Below are 24,941 nucleotides of genomic sequence, written 5' to 3'. Positions count from 1 at the left end.
ACATACAAAGAAATAAAGGCAGGAAATAGTTTTCATTTTCAGAACCACATTCAAGCTGTCAAAATTGACCTTTGAAAGCAAAAGTGCCAAAATGGCCTTTTTTTCCCCCAAAAAGTAGGAAGCTTTCAAATGTAAAATAATGTTATTTAATATAACAATTTTTTCTCAGTTTTCCAATTTTTAAAAATTCTCACATAATGTGCTGCATTTTGTTTCTTTCAGGCATACTGAGTTTTTTCCTGCATATAAAGCTCCGATTGAGAGAGAATTCTGTTAGAGAAAGGATTTTTTTCTTTATGCTTCACAAAATTATGTCCTCAATCCTCACTAATTTGCCGAAAGGGTTCTAACTGCACCACTAACACAACTGTCGAATCCAGTGACCTCTGAGTCCACATTCCCTTTGATTTCTTTACTATTTACTAATAACAATATTCTCTTCTCAAACTTGACCTTCAGCTAGTTTGCTTCCACAGTACTACTACTCTCCATGTTTGCTTTTGTTTCTGGCTGAGCCAGCGCAGCATGCAGATTCTGCACTTCCTCTGCAGTAGAAATGCAGTCTTAACCACTGGACTGACAGGCAAGTCCCTGAGTCCATCTTTAATGCCCTATTTCTTCCTAGTATTTAGCACTGTGGACCCATGTAAAATATTCAAACATCTATTCGGACCTCAGAAATTCTATCTACTCTCATGGATTCATTTATTTTCCATGAATAAATTTCCCAAATCTACGTGTCTCTCTCTCCAGTTCCCCTTCTTCCACTGCCACCTGCCATTTCTCCTTTTCATATCCTATAGCCTCTTCAAACTCAACTTACAAACAACAAATCCATCAAAACCTTACTGCCTCTGCTGGTCTTCCCTTTTACTTTTTCACATTCTCCTCATTTCTTTATATACCTTAAATGGCACTACCATACTTCCAGAGGATTCACAAGACTCCCAAAGGGTACTAAGAACCCCAGTTCTAAAGGAAGATCTATCATCATATGATAACCTAGTTTAAGAAAAATTAACTACATGGCTCTCAAGTCATAATATAAGTGGTACAGTCTTCCTGTGCTACTTGAAGTATATACAGGACCTTACCAAGCAGAAAGGTTTAGGGAGGCATTCTAGAAAAATGAAATGGCATTAGGAAAGTATACAGTGGGGTTTTGAAATAAATAATTTTGATTAGAGCCGAGGGTTTGTGTTGGGCAGGAAATGGATAAACAAGTATTTTGGGGTCAGGTTTTAGAAACCCTGAACACCTGGAAGAGATCTGAATCTTACTTTGTAGGCTTATGCACCTCTAATTGGGGTACACATTCTTATGAGGGCACAGCTAAATGACAAATGCAAGCCCATGGGATTAACATGACACATCTCCCAGGAATATCACTTTTTTGTTTTAGGGAGGAAATAACTATTTTTATATGAAGTGGATTTATGAAGTAGAAAACATAATTCATGTGCAATTTTAAGGCACGATTCTTAGATTTAAGATAAAATCCTAATAAGATTCTAATATCTCTCTCTTTCTCCCTGGCCTTTCACTTCTCTTCATTCCTCAGCTATTTGTAAAGCCTCCTCAGACAACCTTTTTTGTTGTCTTTGCATTCTTGCATTTCTTTTCCTTTGGGATGGTTTTGGTCACTGCCTCCTGTGACGCTTCTGAATTCAGTGCTGAGACTGCAAGGAGATCAAACCAGTCAATCCTAAAGGAAATCAACACTTCATTGGAAGGACTGATGCTGAAGATGAAGTTCCAATACTTTGGCCACCTAATGCAAGGAGATAACTCATTTGGAAAAGACCCCGCTGCTGGGAAAGATTGAAGGCAAAAGGAGAAGAGGACAGCAGAGAATGAGGTGGTTAGACAGCACCACCAACTCAACAGACATGAATTTGAGCAAACTGTAGGAGATACTGAAGGACAGGGAAGCCTGGCGTGCTGCAGTCCGTGGAGTCACAAAGAATCAGACATGACTAAGCAACTGAACCACAACAAAGCAAAAATAATCTCACTTCTTTCACAAATATCCTAGTAAATGGAGGCTTTTCTCTGAAACCTTGCAGCATCACTATCTGGACCCCTTCAACTGGCACTTAGCAATTAAAGACAGAAAAATAAATCTGGCAAATTATAAAACTAAAATAGTGAAAAACAGCAGCAAAAATCCCAAGAGCACCAAAGATAGCTTATTTACTTGCTTTTAGTGAATTACTACAAAATGTCTATATCAAGAGATTACACTGAACTAGTATAAATTTTACCGAGAGCAAGTATATACATTTCTTGTGTCAGGGTTACTTACTGTAGTATAATCTATTTACACATTGTCAATCTAGTATCAGCATGTTTTCATGCTTGTACTTTTTCTTCCTAATAGCATAACTCACAGTAATTGATTAACTTATTCATTAATTAAAAATGCATTCATGAATCAGTATTTATTGTGTATCTAATTACTTCCTTATAAAGCCTGTTACAAATATATTGTTACATATTCCACATTCTGTTAGAATAATCAAATGTCTTTTTTTTCCCATAAGAACCACAAGCACTGTACTTATGCATTTACTACTAAGTGATCATCCAACATAGTTCTGAAAATGGAAAAGAAAGTAACCAAATGTTGGCCCTTTTATCAAAGTCCAAAGTGTTTTCATGGCAAATCAAACAGGGCAAAATTACTCAACTGGTGTGAAATGTGCAGTTCAAGGTCATGAAAATAAGATTAACAATCTCCCTAGTAAGCCTGGAAAATCCCATGGGCGGAGGAGCCTGGTAGGCTACAGTCCATGGGGTCGCTAAGAGTTGGACACGACTGAGCGACTTCACTTTCACTTTTCACTTTCATGCATTGGAGAAGGAAATGGCAACGCACTCCAGTGTTCTTGCCTGGAGAATCCCAGAGATGGGGGAGCCTGGTGGCTGCCGTCTGTGGGATCACACAGAGTCGGACACGACTGAAGTGACTTAGCAGCAGCAGTAAGCCTTTACAAAATGGGGTTTCAATGACATTTTAGAAAATATAAAATCAAGGATTCCATCTCAAACATAAAAACTGTTTTTCTAAATTCATATGTGTAATCCCAAGGACAATCATATGTCTAACAACATGATTATGTTTATTTGACAAAGCAATAACCTACAACCTAAAAGATTTAAGGCTCTGTTTATCTTTAAATAAGCAACTAAGCCTAACACTAATGACTAACTTTTATCGAGCATTTAATATGTGCCAGGTACTTTCCAACACCTTAATCCAGGGAGATACTGAAGGCTCTCAGTATAATGAGTAAACCAAGAACAAAAAATACATCGGAAATAAGAACTCCATTGCAAAACAAATGCAAACAGAATTTCTAGGAAAATGGTGCCAACAGGCTCCAAGACAACAACTCTACAGTAAGCCAAGTGAGCCTTGAAAACTTCCCCTGCCATACTAACATATAATTTAGTTGCAAAGAGACTAAGGAAGGTACAAAAGAGGAAATAATCTGATGGGTTTTACTGTATTGCAAGAAGCTTTACAGAGATGACAAGTATTTTTTTTCAAGGTTTATGCAAGTATATGTATTTTTTTAAGGAAGAGGATATCAGAGTTAAATCTTCACCTTCTATAGCAATCAGTAGGTATTTTACATTGAAAGAGAATCAAGAAATAGCGGCATGAACATGTTATTTAAAAACAAGGAGTAAAGCAACAAAAGAAGGAGCAAAAATGGACAGACCATAAAGTCACTACTGACTATAGTGACTGACAATAAAGATTAGACATCAAGGTAGGGAAAGGATGATTAGAACAAGATGAAGGACCTCTGTTTTTAACTTTAAGCCTTATGGCACAAAGTGAACTCTAAGTACACTCATATCATTTGTTTAAAATCTATATATGTAAATAAATTTTAAAAGATAAATAGAAAAATGAAAGAAAAGATCCTTCAAAGTCCCCAGTTTTCATTTCCCCTGTCTCTGAAATAATCCAAGTAGAAGAAAGATAGATACACACAAGTTAGGAATGTTCTGCATGAGAGTCATATACTAGATAAGAGATAGGGTTGATAACATCTAAGTTGTTCAATACCAATCATGGCTCACTTCTTTATTCCATGTTCTTTTAAGTAGTCATATATATATACACATATATCTATATATATATAATAAAATATATATAAAATTTATAGGCTGGATGAAGCACAAGCTGGAATCACGATTGCCGGGAGAAATATCAATAACCTCAGCTATGCAGATGACACCACCATTATGGCAGACAGTGAAGAACTACTAAAGAGCCTCTTGTTGAAAGTGAAAGAGGAGAGTGAAAAAGTTGACTTAAAACTCAACATTCAGAAATCTAAGATCATGGCATCTGGTCCCATCACTTCATGGCAAATAGATGGGGAAACAGTGGAAACAGTGACAGACTTTATTTTGGGGGGCTTCAAAATCACTGCAGATGGTGACTGCAGCCATGAAATTAAAAGACGCTTGTTCCTTGGAAGAAAAGTTATGACAAATCTAGACAGCATATTAAAAAGCAGAGACATTACTTTGCCAACAAAGGTCTGTTTAGTCAAAGCTATGGTTTTTCCAGTAGTCATGTATGGACGTGAGGGTTGGACTATAAAGAAGGCTAAGTGCCAAAGAATTGATGCTTTTGAACTGTGGTGTTGGAGAAGACTTTTGAGAGTCCCTTGGACTGCAAGGAGCTCCAACCAGTCCATCCTAAAGAAGATCAGTCCTGAATATTCACTGGAAGGACTGATGCTGAAGCTGAAACTCCAATACTTTGGCCACCTGATGCAAATAACTGACTCATTTGAAAAGACCCTGATGCTGGGAAAGACTGAAGGCAGGAGGAAAGGGAACGACAGAAGATGAGATGGTTGGATGGCATCACTGACTCAACGGACATGAATTTGAGTAAACTCCAGGAGTTGGCGATGGACAGGGAGACCTGGTGTGCTGCAGTCCATGGGGTCACAAAGAGTCAGACACGACTGAGCAACTGAACTGAACTGAACTGAAAACTTACAGGAGAATATTTGTATTTGTATTTCTTTTTTTAAACCTGTTTTTTTTTTTTACACATGTTTCTTTTAAAAGTAGTATATATTTCATTTACCTTATATTCCAGGAGTTCTACTCGCATTAAATGCCAATCACCTGCAATAGTTTGTGCTCTATACCCTCACAAAAGAAGACAGGTATTATCATCCCCACATTTGATAATAAAACTGAGTGCCAATAAACTAAGTCATTTGTTCTAAGCTACTAAACAGTAAACAGTGGAGTCAGATATCGTACCCATACCTGTGCAACTCTAAATCCCATTCATAACACTATATAGTGTCATGTTTCTTAACACATTTAATAAGTATTACTGTGTACTCTCCACGTGCTAGCACACTATTCTATATGCTGGAGATAAAGTGGTAAACAAAAAGACAAGCCCTTGCCCTTTACAGTAATTACATTCATATAACAACTCAATACATATTGTAATGCCAGATAATGATAAATATAAGGAAGGGTAAAAGCTGGAGGAGAGAAACAATGGATCTTTTAGGTAGGGTGATGAAAATGACCTTTAAGTAGATAGATATATGACTGAATAAGGAATCAAGTCATGTGACGATTTGGAGAAAAACACAACAGGCAAAGAGGAGAAAAAAATTAAAAAATCTTGGGCAGAATTTTGTTTATTCAAGGATGAACAAAAAGGCCATTGAGGCTAAAATGAGCAAGGTAGAGATTAGTAGGATATGAAGTTAGAGAAAGGCAAGAGCTAGATCATATAGTCTTATAGTCTTCATTATTTTTCTGCTTAAAATAGAAGACATTAGAGGACTTTAAGACACAGGACCAAATGATCTGATTTATATCTTTTAAAAATCTCTCTGACTACAATGTTGAGAACTGACTGAAGCATGGGTAGAAGTAAGAAGATCAAATTTAAAAATGTACACAAAATTCTAGATCAGCAGCCATCCAGTATTCTAGTATCTAGTTCTATTGATTATCAACCATTTGAAATGCAGTGCATCTGAACTGAAACATGCTTTTAGTGTAAAATACACACCAGATTTTGAAGATAAAGGAGTGAAAAAAAGCCAAAAGAATTTTTGACATTTACTATATGGTATAATGATACTATCTTAGATATACTGGATTAAATAACCTATGATTACAATTAATTTCACTTGTTTATTGTTTTAATGTAGAAACTATAAAACTGAAAATTACAAATGTGGCTCCCATTATATTTCTGTTTGACAGTGCTGATCTGGATGGTGACAAGTAGAATTTCAAACGTGGAGGAGGTAAGGAGCATTAGATTTGGGATTCATTTTGAAGCAGAGCCTACAAAACTTCTTGGAGGAGTAAATGTGAGGAATACAAAAAAAGAGAAATCGTTTTGATTCCAAACACTTTGTCTCAGCAATTGGGTAAATGGTGATGAAATATACTAAAGTGAGGAAGCTGAGGCAGAAACTTGTGTCGGAGGTGCCCTGCTGGATATCCCAACAGACATGTCAAGTCCTGGTCTCAGCATTCACAAACAAAGGGAGCCTCATTCATACAGAGAACATATAAATGGTACCCCTGGAGTTATGCAGCGTTCAGTCTAGAATCCTATCCAACAATCTTATGTCGAGTATTCTGAGTAATACAGAAAGTGAAAGTGAAAGTGAAGTTATTCAGTTGTGTCTGACTCTTTGCAACCCCATGGACTGTAGCCTACTAGACTCCTCAGTCCATGGAATTTTCCAGGCAAGAGTACTGGAGTGGATTTCCTTCTCCAGGGGATCTTATAATATAGAATCACACCAAATACTGTTGATTATTATTAGAACATAGTACAGGTACATACATTTAATTCATGTGTAATGTTAGATTCTGCTAATAAGAACGTCTGAGGAAATATAGTAACTACAAGTTCAAATGTTTTAACCTAGCAACCCACAATTCACATGTTAGCTCCAACACAGTTAGGTATGAACTCTCTATCCCTCAGTTTACTCACTTCTAAAATGAAGGTAATACCTACCTCAAGTTATAAGGATTAAATAAGATATAGTATGTAAGGTAATTAACATACCTATTACACAGTAAGAGCTAAATGCATTACAGCTATTAGCAAAATCATGAAGTAAGAAATGAAATAAGTAGCAAAGCTGCAAAGGATTTTGCAAGACTTTCATTCTATATTAATATTAGAATATACAGTACCTTACTTCAGGAATTCTCCAAAATTAAAATGCGTTACCTGTAAGTAGTGTTTGGAACATAGACATCCCTTGCAGGAAACTCCAAAATTTCTCTAGTAGGTCTAACTCTACTGTCAGGGTAAGGCTTCACTTGAAGCAGCTCTGGGGTCAGGCAGTAAAGGGGATTTTCAGGTGCAGGAGAAATGTCTATCTTCAGCTGAGCTGCATACAAAAAATACATTATAAAAACAATGTAAACATGTCATACAGAGTGAAGTAATTCGGAAGAAGAAAAACAAGTATCCTGTATTAATGCATGTGTATGGAATCTAGAAAGATGGTAATAGATGAGCCTGTTTGCAGGGCAGGAACAGACATGCAGTCATAGAGAACAGACATGTGACGTGGAAGAGGCGGTAGGGAAGGAGAGGGTGAAACGAACTGAGAGAACTGAACTGACATATACTCCCTTGTGTAAACACACAGTGGGAACCTGCTACTAACACTGAGAACTCAGCCTGGTGCTCCGTGATGGTGGCGGTCAGGGGGAAGGAGGCTCAAAAGGGCGGGGACAGACACACACACAGCTGATTCACACTGTTGTACAGGAGAAGCTAACACAACACTGTAAAGCAATTATACTTCAATAAAAAATTTTAAATAAAATAAAAAATATAATAAATAACAACCTCACACAAGTATTTTTGGAAGGACTTAAATCCTATTTCTTCAAGAAGCCTGGAAAGAAATCAAAACTGCTATCACCTCAGAACTCTGAATTATTTCATCATATCAAATCTCAAACTACTAATGCAGACATAAAAAGATAAAATAATAAATGCTTAATGAATGAATGAATGGAAAGGAAGAGGCAAAGGAGAAGAAAAAGAACACAGGAATCTTACAGGGAAACAAGCCAACATTTCAAAGATTAAATGATTTAGCTTAAACTTTTGCGCTCATGCTCAGTCATGTCCAACTCTTAAGAGACCCTAGGGACTATAGCCCTCCAGCTCTGTCCATGGGATTCTCCAAGCAAGAATACTGGAGTGGGTTGCCATGCCCGCCTCCAGGGGGTCTTCCCAACGCAGGGATCAAACCCGCATCTCCTGTGTCTCCTGCATTACCACTGGGCCACAGGAGAAGTGCCAGTTTAAACGAAACTTGGTTGCTGTGAACTTGCTCAGTCATGTCTGACTCTTTGCGACCCCATGGACCACAGAACGCCAGGCTTCCCTGTCCTTCACCATCTCCCAGAGTTTGCTCAAACTTGGTAGACTTCAAAATAGTTTTACTCTGGAATAGTTTGCTCTGATCACAATAGAAACCTATTTGTGAGTATCTATCATTACATGTTATTTTTTTTCCCCTCTAGAAAATAATTTTAAGCCACAATATTATTCATTATTCTCCTTTCAGTACTCAAACTATCAAAGGTACTGAATCCTGTATCCAAACTGTTAGACTACATGAGAGCAGAACAGTAAAATGAAGAAGACTGACAGGGATTAAGCACAGAAAGACATACAGGTCAGATATGAGAAAAATTAACACATTACTACAAAAAATACAATTTTTAATGATGATAATAGCTGTCATCATGTCTACACAAAAATGTTTAAATACCCGTAATAGGTCTTAGTCGCCGTAAAACAGAAGATGGCCTTCTCATATCAGCAAGGAACTTGTACAGATCTTCATCACTTAAGCGATCTCCTTCCTAATATTAAAAATAGAAGAAAAAGTATTTGATCAAAAAAATATAGTACACTGAAAATAAATTTCTATTGCCTGTTAATTAATCCTGCCCCTCTTCCTTCAACTTAGTCTGAATGAAAAGTTAAATTAACACAATTATGATTAAAAATAAATATGCTAAATTATTTTCTTCTTTCTATGCTTTTAAATTATATTAAGCTATAATATTGCTATCTATGTTTTAGCTTTATAGATTTATTTACAGCTCATTATCTATGTTTATAAGGTACTACAGGGCATTCTAAAATATAGAAAAATCAATGCAAGTTAGAAGCAGATGAAGAAATGAATGTAGACAGAAAAGACATACATATGTATACATATACACATATATATCTAAATGACAGTCTTTAAATTTGTTCCACTTGCATTTTCATTTGTCTTTGCAACTTTATATTGCCAAAATATAAAAGCAAAATACAGAGCATTGGCTAAATTTGAAAATGAAAAGAAAAAAAGAACAACAAAAAACTACCCTTAAAAAAACCATAACTATCCTGATAATATGACTAAAAAGAAAACTCCAAAAGGACCTCAATCAATGGGAAGACACACACAAAAAACAAGACCAGGTCTAATTAACAAAGAATTTCCAATTTATTGTAATTTTTTTCTTACAGTTAAAATAGGCAGTGATTGACTTTTTTCTTTTATTTAACAGTCTTTAGATTTTATTAATCCAAACCTTCTGCATTTGACATCTTATTTTTTTTAATCCATAGTTCATATAGTATCTTTTTATCTTATTTGGTAATAAATATATTTAAGGCTCCTTTATTACTGTGAGTTCACCTTGAGCCAGATCCCAATAGTTCACTATTGTATTCTAAGCAGGATACAGAACAGATCTTCTTTTATCCCATTATTTTAAATAGTGATTTTTACTTTTCAAGCGGTTAGAGATTTTTGTTAATACTTGTATAAATGGTTTTTAGCTTTACTGAGTTATAGTTAGAGAATTTGACTTCATGAAGATTTTTTCAGTGACCGAATATATGACTGAACTATTGTAAATGTTCTATCAGTCACTGAAACAGTATATTCTCTCCTTTTGAGTATAGAAATTAATACAGAGCTTTAAATTTAAATGGCCCTTATTTAGAATACATTCAGATTATCTCAAGACTCAGTTATTTCTGTCTACTTAACTTGTTAAACCAATTATATTAATGGCTTCCATTCTTTTTACTCCCTGTTTCCATGCCTTTTGCTGCATGGGACATAATTCCCTTCTCTAGGGTTGGCCATGTGACTTGTTCTAACCAGTAAACAAACATTTTATAGAGAACTGAAAAATGCTTGCAAAAGTAAGCTTGCTTCCTCTCTGGAACTTGTCACTGCCATAAGAACACAACCCAGCTGGCCTGCTAGATGTTAAGAGTGCGCAACATATAAAAAGTCTGAATCATTTCAGTTTTCGCAGCAGAAGTCAGTCTAGATCAACTGACTCTTATCAATCTCCAAACACATGAATAAGCCTAGCTGACACTCATTCCTCCATACTGCATGTTCACTGCTATGTGCTCCTGAAGCAACATATAACTTCTATACCTGTCAACAATAGAACAAATATCCTTATAATGTATGGATTTAATTTTTATTTTTAAATCTTTATGCATTTCTAATCATGTTGGCCTGACACATTTCAAATCTGTACATAAATACTCCTGATAACTATATCAAATCATGGACAGTAATCATTCATCAATTAAAAAAACAAAATGAGAAAAAAAGTTGCCTTCTGTATCTTATTTAGGAGAAACTTATACCTTGAATTCTACTTTATTAAACTTGTAATGTCTGCTTTTTTACTTAATTTGCACTTGCCTGATACACAATATTCAAGCTATTTATAAAAATGCTTATAAAAGTCATACATGTTAAGTTAAAAATTATAGAACTGCATAAAAGTTAAGTGTAAGTGCTTTCCATTTCTCCATATATCCAGAAACCATCATTTTATAAGTTTTTATAATTACTTTGTTCCAGTTTCCAGTTACTAGTCCTCAATAGGGTTGTGTAGATGATGAATGCTCAAAAAATATGTATTGGATAAGTAGGTAGGTGGGTGGATTGATGCTCAGTACATGGTGAATGCTCAAAAAGCATCTGTTGAAATAAGTGGGTGGGTGATTGGATGACTTGCTGATTTGAGATTATAACAGTAGTTCAATAATAAAGTAGGCTGAATTAAACCAAAAAGGAACTGAGTAAATAGTGGCAGAAGTGGAACACCAATTGAAGAAGGAAAAAGAGAAATGTACATCTACTGCCCTCTTTCCACAGCTAAGTTTGGCCTATTACCTCATCCAAGTAACACTATGGCATTTTCTAGATTCTTTCTTGCACTATTACCACAATAAGAAGACCCTTACCACTTCAGACACTTCTCACCGGCTTTGTTTTCCATTTGAGTGTCTCAGAACAGCTGCCTGTGAAGGCTACTGATACATAACTGTGAGAAGGTCTTCAAGTAGGTGCTGCTGCTGCTAAGTCGCTTCAGTCGTGTCTGACTCTGTGCGACCCCATAGAGGCAGCCCACCAGGGTCCCCCCTCCCTGGGATTCTCCAGGCAAGAACACTGGAGTGGGTTGCCATTTCCTTCTCCAATGCATGAAAGTGAAAAGTGAAAGTGAAGTCGCTCAGTCGTGCCTGACTCTTAGCGACCCCATGGACTGCAGCCTTCCAGGCTCCTCCGTCCATGGGATTTTCCAGGCAAGAGTACTGGAGTGGGGTGCCACTGCCATCTCTGTCAAGTAGGTGACTACCTGTCAAATCACAGGTTGTGCTGCCCTAAACACCTTGCCCTCTCAAGTTACAAGGTGTCATTAAGCTAGGATTTTCTCTTCCTATTTACAGTAACACCTCAGAAGGAGAAATTTTGAGACAATACTTAGCCTTTTCCTTTAATCTGCTCCAAAATATATGCATGGTACCCTTCGACAGTTCATCATCACACAAATACAAATTTTTCTCCCATTCTTATTATAGTTCTGGTTGTTTGGTTACTTTAGACAGACTTCCAAAATTTTCTGATCTTAATTCAGAGTATAAAATTCATTTTACATCAAAATCCAGTAGCACATACATCACGTAAGGACATACAGACAGGTATGCACACACGCAAAACTTAGAGGGAAAAAAAGCCTACTGAAGCAATACTTAACTTCATGAAGTGCAATGCACTATTAACTTTTTATTCAACTTATTTTTTATTTTTTTAAGTTGAGTGTTATTTACTAAATTTATATTACCATTAATGGATCATGACCAGCATTTGAAAACTACTGATCTGATTCACAAGTTGAAGTACAGAAAATATACTTGCAAAGAACAAAATATCTTTGATCAAGAACTGTTTAGACTTATAAACTCACCTATAAAAAAAATTTTAGCACAAAAATAAACTACTAGAGCATGAAACTTCTATTCCATATACTATGGATGTGGTATTTCAGGTTAAAAAAACTTGGGTGGTGAGGACAGACATAACCCCACTAAGTTTAACTGACCAAGAAAATTCATAAACCATCAACGCTTAAGACAAGTTAAAATATTAAAATTAAGAAATAGGATACAGATGCAGATGACTGATTCTGAAGCATTACTAGTCAATATCAACATTTAAATAAATATGATAAAACAACACATATAATATTAATTGTTTTTTCTTATAATTTTTATTCTTAATGCTTTTTTAACTTCTTGAAAGCACAATTATTATATGTACATGTACTACATGGACAATTATGATTTTTCTGGAGTCAAGAAAAATTTATGTACAAGTAGCCCACTAGAATTCCTCCATGACAGAACAATACCTGCTTAAAAAAATTTGTTACTGTGAGAGTAGCAGGTCGAAAGCTGGTCAAGTTACAAGCATCATCTCCACTTGTTGTCCTTTCAAGTGATCTTCTCCCAACAATACTAGAATTCCTCCTCTCGGACCAAGACCCCTTTCGTTCTACCAAGGGAAAAAAGCAAGATATTCATTTCCATGATATTTAAAATGTATCAGCTTTACAAACACAGGAAAATATCCACTAAAGGTGAAAACTGTCCCTGCAGCATACTGATTACAGTAGAAGAATTTAACTTCTGGAGAGATCTGTAAGGAAACATTTCACCTAAATCTTTGGGTTCTCTCTTAAAACTTCTCCAGTGTAAAATAAATCACTACTACGTAAAGATTATGCAAATAACCAAAGATGAGCTATGAAAAGCACACAGAGAGGCACTATATATTTACTAGAAAATGTTCACATAATGCAAATTTTAGTCACCTTACAATGGTCCCACAGTCTCAGCACTTGAGTTTGAAACAGAATTTAAGATAATTTGCATTCAAAGTCTTAGTAAGATAAACTTACTATTCAAAACCAATAGAGCAACTATGCTGAAGATCAACAAGGAAATAGAAAACAAAGCTATACACAAACTAGATCTAAAAGTCATCTACAGTCTATACTACACTAAGCAAAAGCATAATATAGATTCTTCTCAAGCACACACAGGAAATTCTCCAAGACAAGACTATACACTAAGCTACAGAACAAAACACAATAAATTCCAAGTGACTTAAATCATCTAAGATATGTTTTCCAAGAGTAACAGAAATTAACCTATAAATCAATCACCAAAGAAAATTTGGGAAATTCATAAGCATGTGGAAATTAAACAGTGCACTTCTGAATAACTGATTAATCAAAGACAAAATAACAAGGGAAATTAAAAAAAACACTTAAGATATAGGAAAATGAAAACATAAAATCCCCAAACATTTAATATATCACTAAGGAAGCTCTCATATGGAAATTTATAGTTGCAAATGTTTATATTAAAAAAGAAAGGTCTCTAATCAGTAACTTAATTTACATCTTGCTACTGCTAAGTCACTTCAGTCGTGTCCAACTCTGTGCAACCCCACAGATGGCAGCCCACCAGGCTCCCCCATCCCTGGGATTCTCCAGGCAAGAACGCTGGAGTGGGTTGCCATTTCCTTCTCCAATGCATGAAAGTGAAAAGTGAAAGTGAATTCGCTCAGTCGTGTCTGACTCTTAGCGACCCCATGGACTGTAGCCTACCAGGCTCTTCGCCCATGGGATTTTCCAGGCAAGAGTACTGGAGTGGGGTGCCATTGCCTTCTCCAATTTACATCTTAGGAAACCAGAAAAAGAAGAGAAAGCTAAATCCAAAGCAAACATTAGAAAGGGTATCAAAAAAGACAACAGTTGAATGGGAATAAATGAAATATAAACTAGGAAAACAACAGGTAAAAAAAAATCATTGAAACCAAACATGGACTCTTCAAAAAGACATTTTAAAACTTTAACTGAAGTGATGAAGAACAAATACATAAAAAGGACTCAAATTACTTAAATCAGGAATGAAAGAGGGAACAGCACTACAAATCTTAGAAAAAGGATTATATTGAAAAACTACAAATACCTGTAGGTCAGCAGATTAGACAACAATAAGATAATTTGAATGAAATGAGTATTTTTCTAGAAAGATATACATTACTGAAACTGACTCAAGAAGGGAGAGAAAATATGAATAGATCTAAAATAATAGATCTAATTAGTAAAGAAAATACTTACCACAAAGAAATGACCAAGCCAAAATGGCTTCACTACTGAAAACTTTCAAACTTTCAATGAAAAACTAACACCAGCTGTTTACAAACTCTTCCAAAAACAGAAATAAGAATTCACAATTCATTTCTATGTCACCAGTATTATCCTGATACCCAAATCACAGATTACAAGGAAGAAAAACTATACACCAATATCCCTCAGGAACATATTAATAGAAGCAAAATCACTATACAAAATACTAGGAAACAGGTTCTAAATAAACATCTATAAAAATTATTAACATATATCATGACCAAGTGGGACTTCTCCCAGAAATTTAAGATTAGTTTAACATCCAAAACCAATCAATTGATGCAATACACCATACAAAAAGACTACAGGACAAAACCCAGACAAGTCATCTCAATAAAAGCAGAGAAATCATTTTATTAATATAAAATCCAATATTCTTCCCTGATAAAAACACTCAAAAAGTTAGGACTAGAAAGAAGCTTCCTCAAAATACTGTATCACATCTATAGAAAATCTACAGCAAACATCATACTTGATAGTGAAAAGACTGAATGCATTCCCTCTAAGTCAGGAATAAGGTGAGGACTTATACACTAGGTTCTTATTGAGATAGCTAGAAAAGAAAAATAAATAAAGACATTGAAATGGAAAAGGAAACAGTAAACCACTTTTTTAAAACTTATACCCTAGGTTCTTGTCAAGATAATTAGAAAAGAAAAATAAAGACATTGAAATGGAAAAGGAAAAAGTAAACCAATTTTTATTTGCAGATGACATGATCTTGTATATAGAATCCAGAGAAGAAAAAAAAAATAGTTAAAAGATTCAAAAAGGTTTCAAAGTACAAGATCAATATTAAAAAGCCAGTTGTATTTCAACCTCTAGAAATGAACATTATAAAAATGAAATTAAGAAAACAATTCCATTTAAAATAGCATCAAAAAACAAAAAAACACATGAACATACATTTAACAACAGAAGGGCAAGACTTGTACACTGAAAACTACAAAACACCATTAAAAAAACTTAATAAGATCTAAATAAATGGAAAAACATTTCATGGATTGGAAGACTTATTATTGCTAGAAGGGAAACTCTCCCCAAATTGATCTACCAAATCAGTGTAATTTCTATCAAAATTCCAGCTGCTTTTATGCAGAAATTAATAGCAGATTCTAAACTTCTTATGAAAATACAAGAGCTCAAAATAGTCAAAAGAACTGGAGGACCCACATTCCCAATTTCAAAACTTACTGCAAAGCTAAAATTATAAAGACAGTATAAAAATTGCATAAGCTTAGACATATCTATCAATGAAACAGAAATGACAGTCCAGAAATAAACCCACATATCTACTGTCAATTGATTTTCAACAATTATGCCAAGACCATTTAATAGTGCAAGAATGATTTCTTCAACAAATGGTGTACGAACAACTAGATATCTACTTGGAAAAGATGAAGCTAACCCTTATAAGTAATTCTTATCATGTACAAAAATTAACTCAAAATGAACTATACCCAAATGTAAGGGTTGTAATTATAAAACTCTTAGACAAAAACACACAAGTAGCTGCTTTTCAGTCTTGAATTAGGTAATGCTATCTTAGGTATAATAGCAAAAGTACAAGCAACAAAAGAAAAAAAATCAAAGAAACTGAACATCAAAATATAAAACTTCAGTGCTTCAAGCAATGCGATCAAGTAAGTAAAAGGACAATCACAGGATGGAAGAAAATAATCTTCAAATCCTTTATTAGATAAGGGATTTGTATCCAGAATATGTAGGACAAGAAGCAACAGTTAGAACTGGACATGGAACAACACACTAGTAAAAAAAACTGGGAAAGAAGTACGTCAAAGCTGTATATGGTCACCCTGCTTATTTAAATTATATGCAGAGCACATCATGCAAAACGCTGAGCTGGATGAATCACAAGTTGGAATCAAGATTTCCAGGAGAAGTATCAACAGTCCCTGATATGCAGATGATACCACTCTAATGGCAGAAATTGAAGAGGAACTAAAGAGCCTCTTGATGAGGGTCAAAGAGGAGAGTGAAAAAGCTGGCTTAAAACTCAACATTCAAAAAATGAAGATTATGGCATCCAGACCCATCACGTTATGGCAAATAGATGGGGGAAAAGTGGAAACAGTGACAGATTTTATCTTCTTGGGTTCTAAAATCACTGCAGATGATGACTACAGCCATGAAATTAAAATACATTTATCCCTTGGAAGAAAAGCTATGATAAACCTAGACAGTATATTAAAAAGCAGAGACATCAATTTGCTGACAAAGGTTTATACAGTCAAAGTTTTGGTTTTCCAGCTGTCATGTATGGATGTGAGAGTAGGACCATAAAGAAGGCTGAGCACTGAAGAATTGATAATTTTTAACTGTGGCACTGGAGAAGACTCTTGAAAGTCTCTTGGACAACAAGACCAAACCATCAATCCTAAAAGAAATAAACCCTGAATATTCACTGGAAGGACTGATGCTGAAGCTGAAGCTCCAATACTTTCGCTACCTGATGCGAAGAGATAAACTCATTGGAAAAGACTGATGCTGGGAAAGATTGAGGGCAGGAGGAGAAAGGGGCGACAGAGGATGAGATGGCTGGATGGCATCACTGACTCAATGGACATGAGTTTGGGCAATCTCACAGGAGATGGTGAAGGACAGGGAAGCCTGGCGTGCTGCAGTCCACAGGGTAACAAAGAGTTGTACACGACTTAATGATTGAACAACAACAAATCTAGAATATATAAATGATTATTATATAGTCATTTATAAATTATAACTATTAATTATAACTTAATGACAAGAATACAAAAAAAGCTGGTTAAAAAATGAGCATCAATAGTAAGAAAAAAGTCATTAAAAAATGGGAAAAGGATATAATTATATATTTCTCCAGAGAAGATGTACAAACAATAAATGCAAACAAAATGAAACTCAACATCATTAGCTATCAGGGAAAGGCAATTCCAAACCACAATGAGATACCACTTCACCTGGATGGCTATATTCAAAGGACGGATAATAAAAGTACTGGCAAAGATGTAGAGAAACTGGAACCTTCATACACTGCTAGTGTAATTTTTAAATGGTGTGGTCACATTGGAAAACAGTCTGGCAGTTCTTCAAAAGGTTAAACAAAGAATTGTATTACCAGAAATTTCATTTCTAGCTATATGTCCAAGAGAAATGAAAGCATATGTCCACACAAAAGCGTGTACATGAATTTTCCTTGCAGCATTATTTATAATAAACAAAAAGTTGAAACAATCCAAATGTCCATAAACTGATGAATGGATAATAAAATGTAGTATATCCATTCAAGGGACTATTATTCAGCAATAAAAAGAAATAAAATTTTGACACATTTACAACATGGATGAACCTTTCCAACATTATGCTAAATGCAAGAAGGTAGTCAAAAGATTACATATTGTATAATTGTATCAATATGAAACATCTGGCACAGGCAAATCCATACAGACTGAACAGATTACAGGTCGGTTAGCACTGAATGTGGGGACTTGAGGAGGATGAACAGTGACCACCAGTGAGTATGAAAGTGTTTCAAAATTAGATTGTGGTGACAGCTGCAGAACCTTATGAATATAACAGAAAACACTGAATTAGAAACCTTAGATGGGTAAATTATATGTGAATTACATCTCAATAAACATGTTAAGGAGAGAAAGAAAACCCTTTCAATGCCTCATTACATTGCAAAGTTGACCAAAAAAACAAGCCTATGTAAGCAAAAACTATAGAACTATTTTATATAAAACACTCTTACCTCCAGTGCTTATTTCTACCTCTGTAGAATCTCTTTCCAAACTTCCAGCACTGCTAACAATATTCATTAAATGGATTGCAGTCCAAGCAAAAGGCATGCGATACTTCCCAAGTCTTTGACAAAACTGATCAGCTTGACTTTTCAGCTTCTCCAATTTTTCCTTATTCTGTAAAACAAAACTTTATACATTATATGATTATGCTCAAAAGAAATGAATTAAAGGCTATATCATAACGGAAAATATAAAGGTTAACAATCTTCAATTCTCAGCAAAATGGAAAAACAATCCATACCTTTCAGCAATCAATTAACAGTGTGTGCGTACATGCTAATTTGCTTCAGTCATGTCTATTAGTGACCCTATGGACTGTAGCCTGCCAGGCTCCTCTTCCATGGGATTCTCCAGGCAAGAATACTGGAGTGGGTTGCCATACCCTCCTCCAGGGGATCCTCCCCACCCAGGGATTGAACTTGCGTTTCCTGCCAGTTCCTACATTGCAGACCAATTCTTTACTGCTGAGCCACTGGGGAAGCCCCAATTAACATTATATTAACTACTAAAGAACCTTAACCAGCTCTACAAATGCATCTAAAAGTCTGTAAAATTTGTTTGTGATGATCTTATTTTGGGATAAAAGAAAGGAGAGCAAGTGTCAAGCATGTTAATGTACTGCATGTACTATTTTATGAAAGAAATATAGCCATGTTTCAGTCATCAACTGTCAATCACAAAATATTCTAGGTTATGACTTATTAAACTTTTTTATTCTATAAAAAAAAGATGGAAGCATTTGGGCCACTTTGAAATAATCACTAACTTATGACAACTATGATGTAGAAGTAGGTAGTGCACAAACAGACCAACAATAATAGGTCCAGAATTGTGATAAAAGAAGCAATCAAAAAAAGTACAAGGGGACTAAACCCTTGAAAAAGACTAATAATGCAAACAGTACATGCTTATCTGGAAGACAACCTGAAGCTGGCTCAACTTTTAGGCCATCCCTGAAACAAACACCAATGTGGCCTGCAATAGTCAATCCATAGTTCAAGGATGAAAATCTACACCAAAATCTCTCATGTGCTCTTTCCATATAGGACGTCAGTGAGGTCATACTCTAATGGCAGTGTCCTACCATGGGACTCAGGACTGAGAAAAGATGAAGGGATACCGAAATGATAACAATGTTTTTTGCTATATCTATTATACCTCCAAAATAGGTCCTTGCTTTAGGAGTACTTACAGAAAATTAAGGACCCATATCGAAATTATGTAAATACGTGAGGGAAGAGTGAAACAAGCCACAATGACACACCTATGAGTTTCATATAACAGAGAAAATTTAATTTGTAAAATGACAACCTGGGGAAAGACAGAATACTTTAACCCTACTTTCAACCAGATATCTAGGATCTAGGAATCAGAGAACATCGTGTGCTCAGATGTACCCATAATAGCAAAAAAGGCTCAATTCTTGTTATAAATCTCAGAAAAACAGAAAGCAACAATTTTCTAAATTTTGGTGATTTGTTCAATACTCCTCAAGCACACTTCTCCTGCCTGTTTGACATTAAATCATGTGTTTAAAGATCCAAAAATCACCTTTTATTCTTATAGCTAACTCAGAGAACCTAGAATTTGGTACCAATTATTCACCAACTATTTTTGCTTTATAAGTTTATCCAAATTCTATAAATTTGTTATCTGATGGCAAAGGGGAGAGTATATTTTCTATTTTTACAACATTCCTTAATTATCTGCCACTAGACTGATATCCAAAATACACCTGCTTTGCTAGAAAAAGTTTCATCAAAATCACTGTCTGGTAAAAAAAAAAAAAAAAAAAAATCATGATCCAGTGGTTTGAATTCCATAAATCCACTGCAGGGGGCATGGATCCCATTCTTGGCTGGGAATCCCAAAAGCTACAAAGCATAGCCAAAAAAAAAAACAAAAAAAATCACTATTTTGTAAATACAGAAAATTTTCATTATTTACGAATTAAACTGAATTACTTTCTCTCCAAGAAAAAAATTTAAGAGTCAACTAGTTTGGGGGTTGGGGAGATGTCAAAGAATAGCATAGCACATGACTCAAACTAGATGACAAAGGTAATAAAGAAGAAAGAGCATGCCATCAGAAAAAGAAAAGAAAATTTTAGTAGTAAAATTTAATATGGCATCCTCTCAGATTATAATTTTGGAGATTAGAGACTATTTAGGATTGGGTTTGGTGATCTGTGGGGAATGGAGAGTGACTGCTAATGACTATGAAAGTGGGGGGAATAAGAGGCAAGAAATTCTACCTTGGTGGCATCTGCTTCTTTGAAAATCATATACGGTTCTGCACACTCTCCAATGTCTCCTTGCTGCAGCACTTTTTCTAGCTGTCAAAGGCAAAAAAAGGAAAGATTAATTAAGCTTAAAAATAAAAGCAATCAGCCTGGAATGCAAGGATGGTTCAACATATAAAAATCAATCAACTTAATACATCACATTAACAAAATAACAGAACAAAACCACATGACCATGTTAATTATTGCAGAAAAAAGAACTGGACAATTCAACACACTTTCATGATAAAAAAAAAAAAATTCAACAAACTTGGAAAAGAAGAAAACTACCCCAATATGAGCCCATCTATGAAAAGTCCACATCTAACATCTTATTCAACGTTGAAAAACTGAAAGCTTTTCCTTTAGAATCAGGAACAGGATAAGAATGTTAACTTTTGCCAATTCTACTGAACAAAATACTGTAAGTCTGAGCCAGAGCAATGTGACAACAAAAAGGAAACCCAAAAAAGAAACAAAAACATTCAAATTAAAAAAGGAAGAATTTACATTATCTCTATTTACAGACAACATGATCTTTTACACAGAAAATCCTAATATTCCACAAAAAAATGATTCAGTTCAGTTCAGTTCAGTCGTGTCCAACTCTTTGCGACCCCATGGATCGCAGCACGCCAGGCTTCCCTGTCCATCACCAACTCCCAGAGTCTACCCAAACCCATGTCCATTGAGTCGATGATGCCATCCAACCATCTCATCCTCTGTCATCCCCTTCTCCTCCTGCCCTCAATCTTTCCCAGCATCAGGGTCTTTTCCAGTGAGTCAGCTCTTTGCATCAGGTGGCCAAAGTATTGGAGTTTCAGCTTTAACATCAGTCCTTCCAATAAACACCCAGGACTGATCTCCTTTAGGATGGACTGGTTGGATCTCCTTGCAGTCCAAGGGACTCTCAAGAATCTTCTCCAACACCTCAGTTCAAAAGCATCAATTCTTCCACGCTCAGCTAAGGATGTCCAACTCTCACATCCATACATGACTACAGGAAAAGCCATAGCCTTGACTAGACAGACCTTTGTTGACAAAGTAACGTCTCTACTTTTTAATATGCTGCCTAGGTTGATCATAACTTTCCTTCCAAGGAGTAAGCGTCTTTTAATTTCATGGCTGCAATCACCATCTGCAGTGATTTTGGAGCCCAGAAAAATAAAGTCAGCCACTGTTTCCACTGTTTCCCCATCTATTTGCCATGAAGTGATGGGACTGGATGCCATGATCTTAGTTTTTACAACTAATAAATAAATAAATAAATTCAGCAAAGTTACATGATACAAAATGAACAAAAATTAGTTGTATTTCCATACCCTAACAAGCAATTCAAAAAGGAAATTAATAAAATAATTCCATTTATAATATCAAAAAGAATAAAGTACTGAGGTATAAACCAAAAAGCTGAAAGACTTGTAATCTGAAAACTGTAAAGAGCTAAATAATTTTCTACAAGAATGCCAAGACTATTCAATGGGGAAAGAACATTTTTTCCAACAAATGGTGTTTTAAAAAACCCTGAATTCCTAAATGCAAAAGAATAAAGTTGAACCCTCACATTATATACAAAAATTAACTCAAAACAGATCAAAGGCCCCCCCCAAAAAAAACCCTAAAACTATAAAACTCCTAGAAGAAAAATAAAGGAAAAGCTTCATGTGATTAGATTTAGTAATAGATTCTTGGATTTTACACAATAAAAGCAAAGGCAACAAAAGTAAAAATCATTAAACTGGATTACATCAAAATTTAAAACTTTTTTATATGATAGGACACAATCAACAGGGTGAAAAGGCAACTCACAGAATGAGAGAGAAAATATTTGTAAATCATATAACTGATAAAGAATTAATATTCAAAACAGATAAATCCTACAACTCAACAAGAGAATAGCAAATAACCTGATTATTAAATGAGCAAAGGATTTGAACAGACATTTCTCCAAAGAAGCCAAACAAATGTCTAAGAAACATATAATGAACACGCTCAACATCACTCCTCAGTTTGCTGTTGTTTTTTAGTTGATAAGTCATGCTTGACTCTTCTGTGACTCCATGGACTGTATGTAGCCTACCAGGTTCTTCTGTCCCTGGGATTTCCCAGGCAAGAATACTAGAATGGGTTACCAATTCCTTCTCCAGGGGAATCTTCCTGACCCAGGGATCGAACTGACATCACCTGCATTGGCAGATGGATTCTTTATCACTGAGCCACCTGAGAAGCCCTTCACTAATCACTGGGCTTCCCCGGTGGCTCAGCGGTATCACTTGGGCTTCTCTGTGATGCTGGTGATTTAACTGAATCAAGTATGTAAATCAACTGACCAACCTACAGACTCCTGGAAGGAGCACAAGCACCCAACAGAGTACAACCTAGACCAGCTGACCACCAGACAACTTAGATGCATGAACTCAAAAAATGCTTACTGCTGGATGCCACTCAGATTTTTGTCTTTTTGTTCTTGTAGAGGAATAATTAACTAATACATAGACCAAGGTAATTTTTCTTTCAAAAAACAAAATTATATTGCTGGACTATGATAAAAGAAAACTTTTAAATATAATTTCTTTAAAATTTGTATATATCTTAACTTGTTCCTATTTTTGAAATTACACAAAAGTCTTTTTCTGTTTATATACAAATTTTTATGTGTGTTTAGGTATATGTGTATTTATTTTACACAACTGGGACCATATTGTATGAACCATCTCATTTTTAAGCAGACAGTATTCTAATCATCATCACTATCTTTCTAGTTCATTCCCTCAAATATGTTCTATTTTATGAAAACTTACTATTTTCCCATGTAAAATAATGGTGTATAGACATTTGTCAATTATTTTAATATCTAGAACTTTACTTATAAGTGACTTTCTGAAGACCACTGCTGCTAAATCTTTGCTTGAAAAAAAAATAAATAAATAAATAAATCTTTGCTTGGAGAATTGTTCATTGTAACTAAGATTTATTTTAACCTGAATTCATAGGAATCTATCCACAAATTAGGACATTATTCCTGTGGGTAAATAAAATTCATTTCATGACAATCTACTTTACAACCTTATTATAAAATTCATTACCTTTTTATGATAATTTTAAGGTAAAATGATTAAAGACTATATTTTAGGCAACTCTCAAGTCAAGGTCAAGTTAAGGTAAATAATTATTAAGTTATCCTAAGCTAGATAGCTTAGTAATATTCAAATTTTAGTATCTGTAATCCTTATTCCTAATTGATTGATAGTCAAATCATAATGCTCCATGATTTCAATGATTTAGATTTTAGTATTTATATAATTTAGGAACTGCATGATAAAACCACAGTATAGCTCCATATCCAAATAACCATAGATGGTTAACTTAATATGCCAATGCAGCTAAGTTATCAAACACCAGTCAAGATGTTGCTGTGCAGGTATTTTTTTAGAGGTGATTAACTTGTAAATCAGTAGACTGAATAAAGCAGATTACCCTTCATAATGTGGGTGGGCCTTATCCAGTTAGTTGAAGACCTCAAGAACAAAGACTAAGGTTTCTCAAAGATGGATTCTCAAGACTACAACATAGCAATCCTCGATGTGTATATGTATCTTCCTCCTATTGATCTGCTTATTTAGAGAATTCTAATAAAGCTTCCCACTCAAGAAAAATTTAGGTAGCAGCTATAGTATACATCCAATATTATGTTAAAAAATATTAACATGAAAAAATAGGCAAAGATAAAATCTTTGACCTTAAAAAGCTTGTGATATTGACAGGCAGACAAGTACACAGACATAACACAAATAAACAAATACATTTAACATTATTCTCACCTTTATTACAAGAAAAACATCTTGGGAAGGATAAGTGATAGAAAAAATAGCTGATCTTGCCAGGGTGGTAATGGCAGCAGGTGGTACATGTGGACGTAATAATCCTTTCATCTGCTCAGAATTAAGGTCAAAATAGAAGTTTTCTGAAATCTAAAACACATATTCATATGTTAAATTTAAAAACTGTGCATTTTATAAACACTCACAAAAATCATAAATATTCAGTCTTAAAATATTACAAATATTAAACAATTATACTAACATACAATGTACCATACATTTCACTATCAGTGAAGATATATAAAGATCTTTACATATCTAAATCAAAGAAAAAAAATTAATGCAAAAACATATTCTAAAGAACCATATCCCATACTCTTTTAGTAAGAAATTTAACTTCTG

At 34.9% G+C, this 24,941-nt stretch overlaps 1 protein-coding gene across 7 annotated transcripts in view; it reads right to left on the bottom strand.

The window, feature by feature from the left end:
• DOCK7 (dedicator of cytokinesis 7) overlaps nt 1–24,941 on the bottom strand; it is a 191,867-nt gene that overhangs the window by 124,767 nt on the left and 42,159 nt on the right. For all 7 annotated transcript variants that reach the window (XM_070367925.1, XM_070367924.1, XM_070367918.1 and 4 more), the window contains exons 9-14: nt 24,540–24,689; nt 20,692–20,772; nt 18,386–18,551; nt 12,787–12,929; nt 8,835–8,928; nt 7,268–7,430 (exon numbers count right to left, since the gene is read on the bottom strand). In XM_070367925.1, the coding sequence (XP_070224026.1) occupies nt 7,268–7,430; nt 8,835–8,928; nt 12,787–12,929; nt 18,386–18,551; nt 20,692–20,772; nt 24,540–24,689 (797 nt within the window). The remainder of the gene's footprint in view (nt 1–7,267; nt 7,431–8,834; nt 8,929–12,786; nt 12,930–18,385; nt 18,552–20,691; nt 20,773–24,539; nt 24,690–24,941) is intronic.

The sequence above is a fragment of the Bos mutus genome, chromosome 3 (assembly GCF_027580195.1).
Source record: "Bos mutus isolate GX-2022 chromosome 3, NWIPB_WYAK_1.1, whole genome shotgun sequence".
NCBI classification, from domain to species: domain Eukaryota; kingdom Metazoa; phylum Chordata; class Mammalia; order Artiodactyla; family Bovidae; genus Bos; species Bos mutus.
Note: the sequence above shows the minus strand (reverse complement) of the source record. Positions and strands in the feature narration are given on the sequence as shown.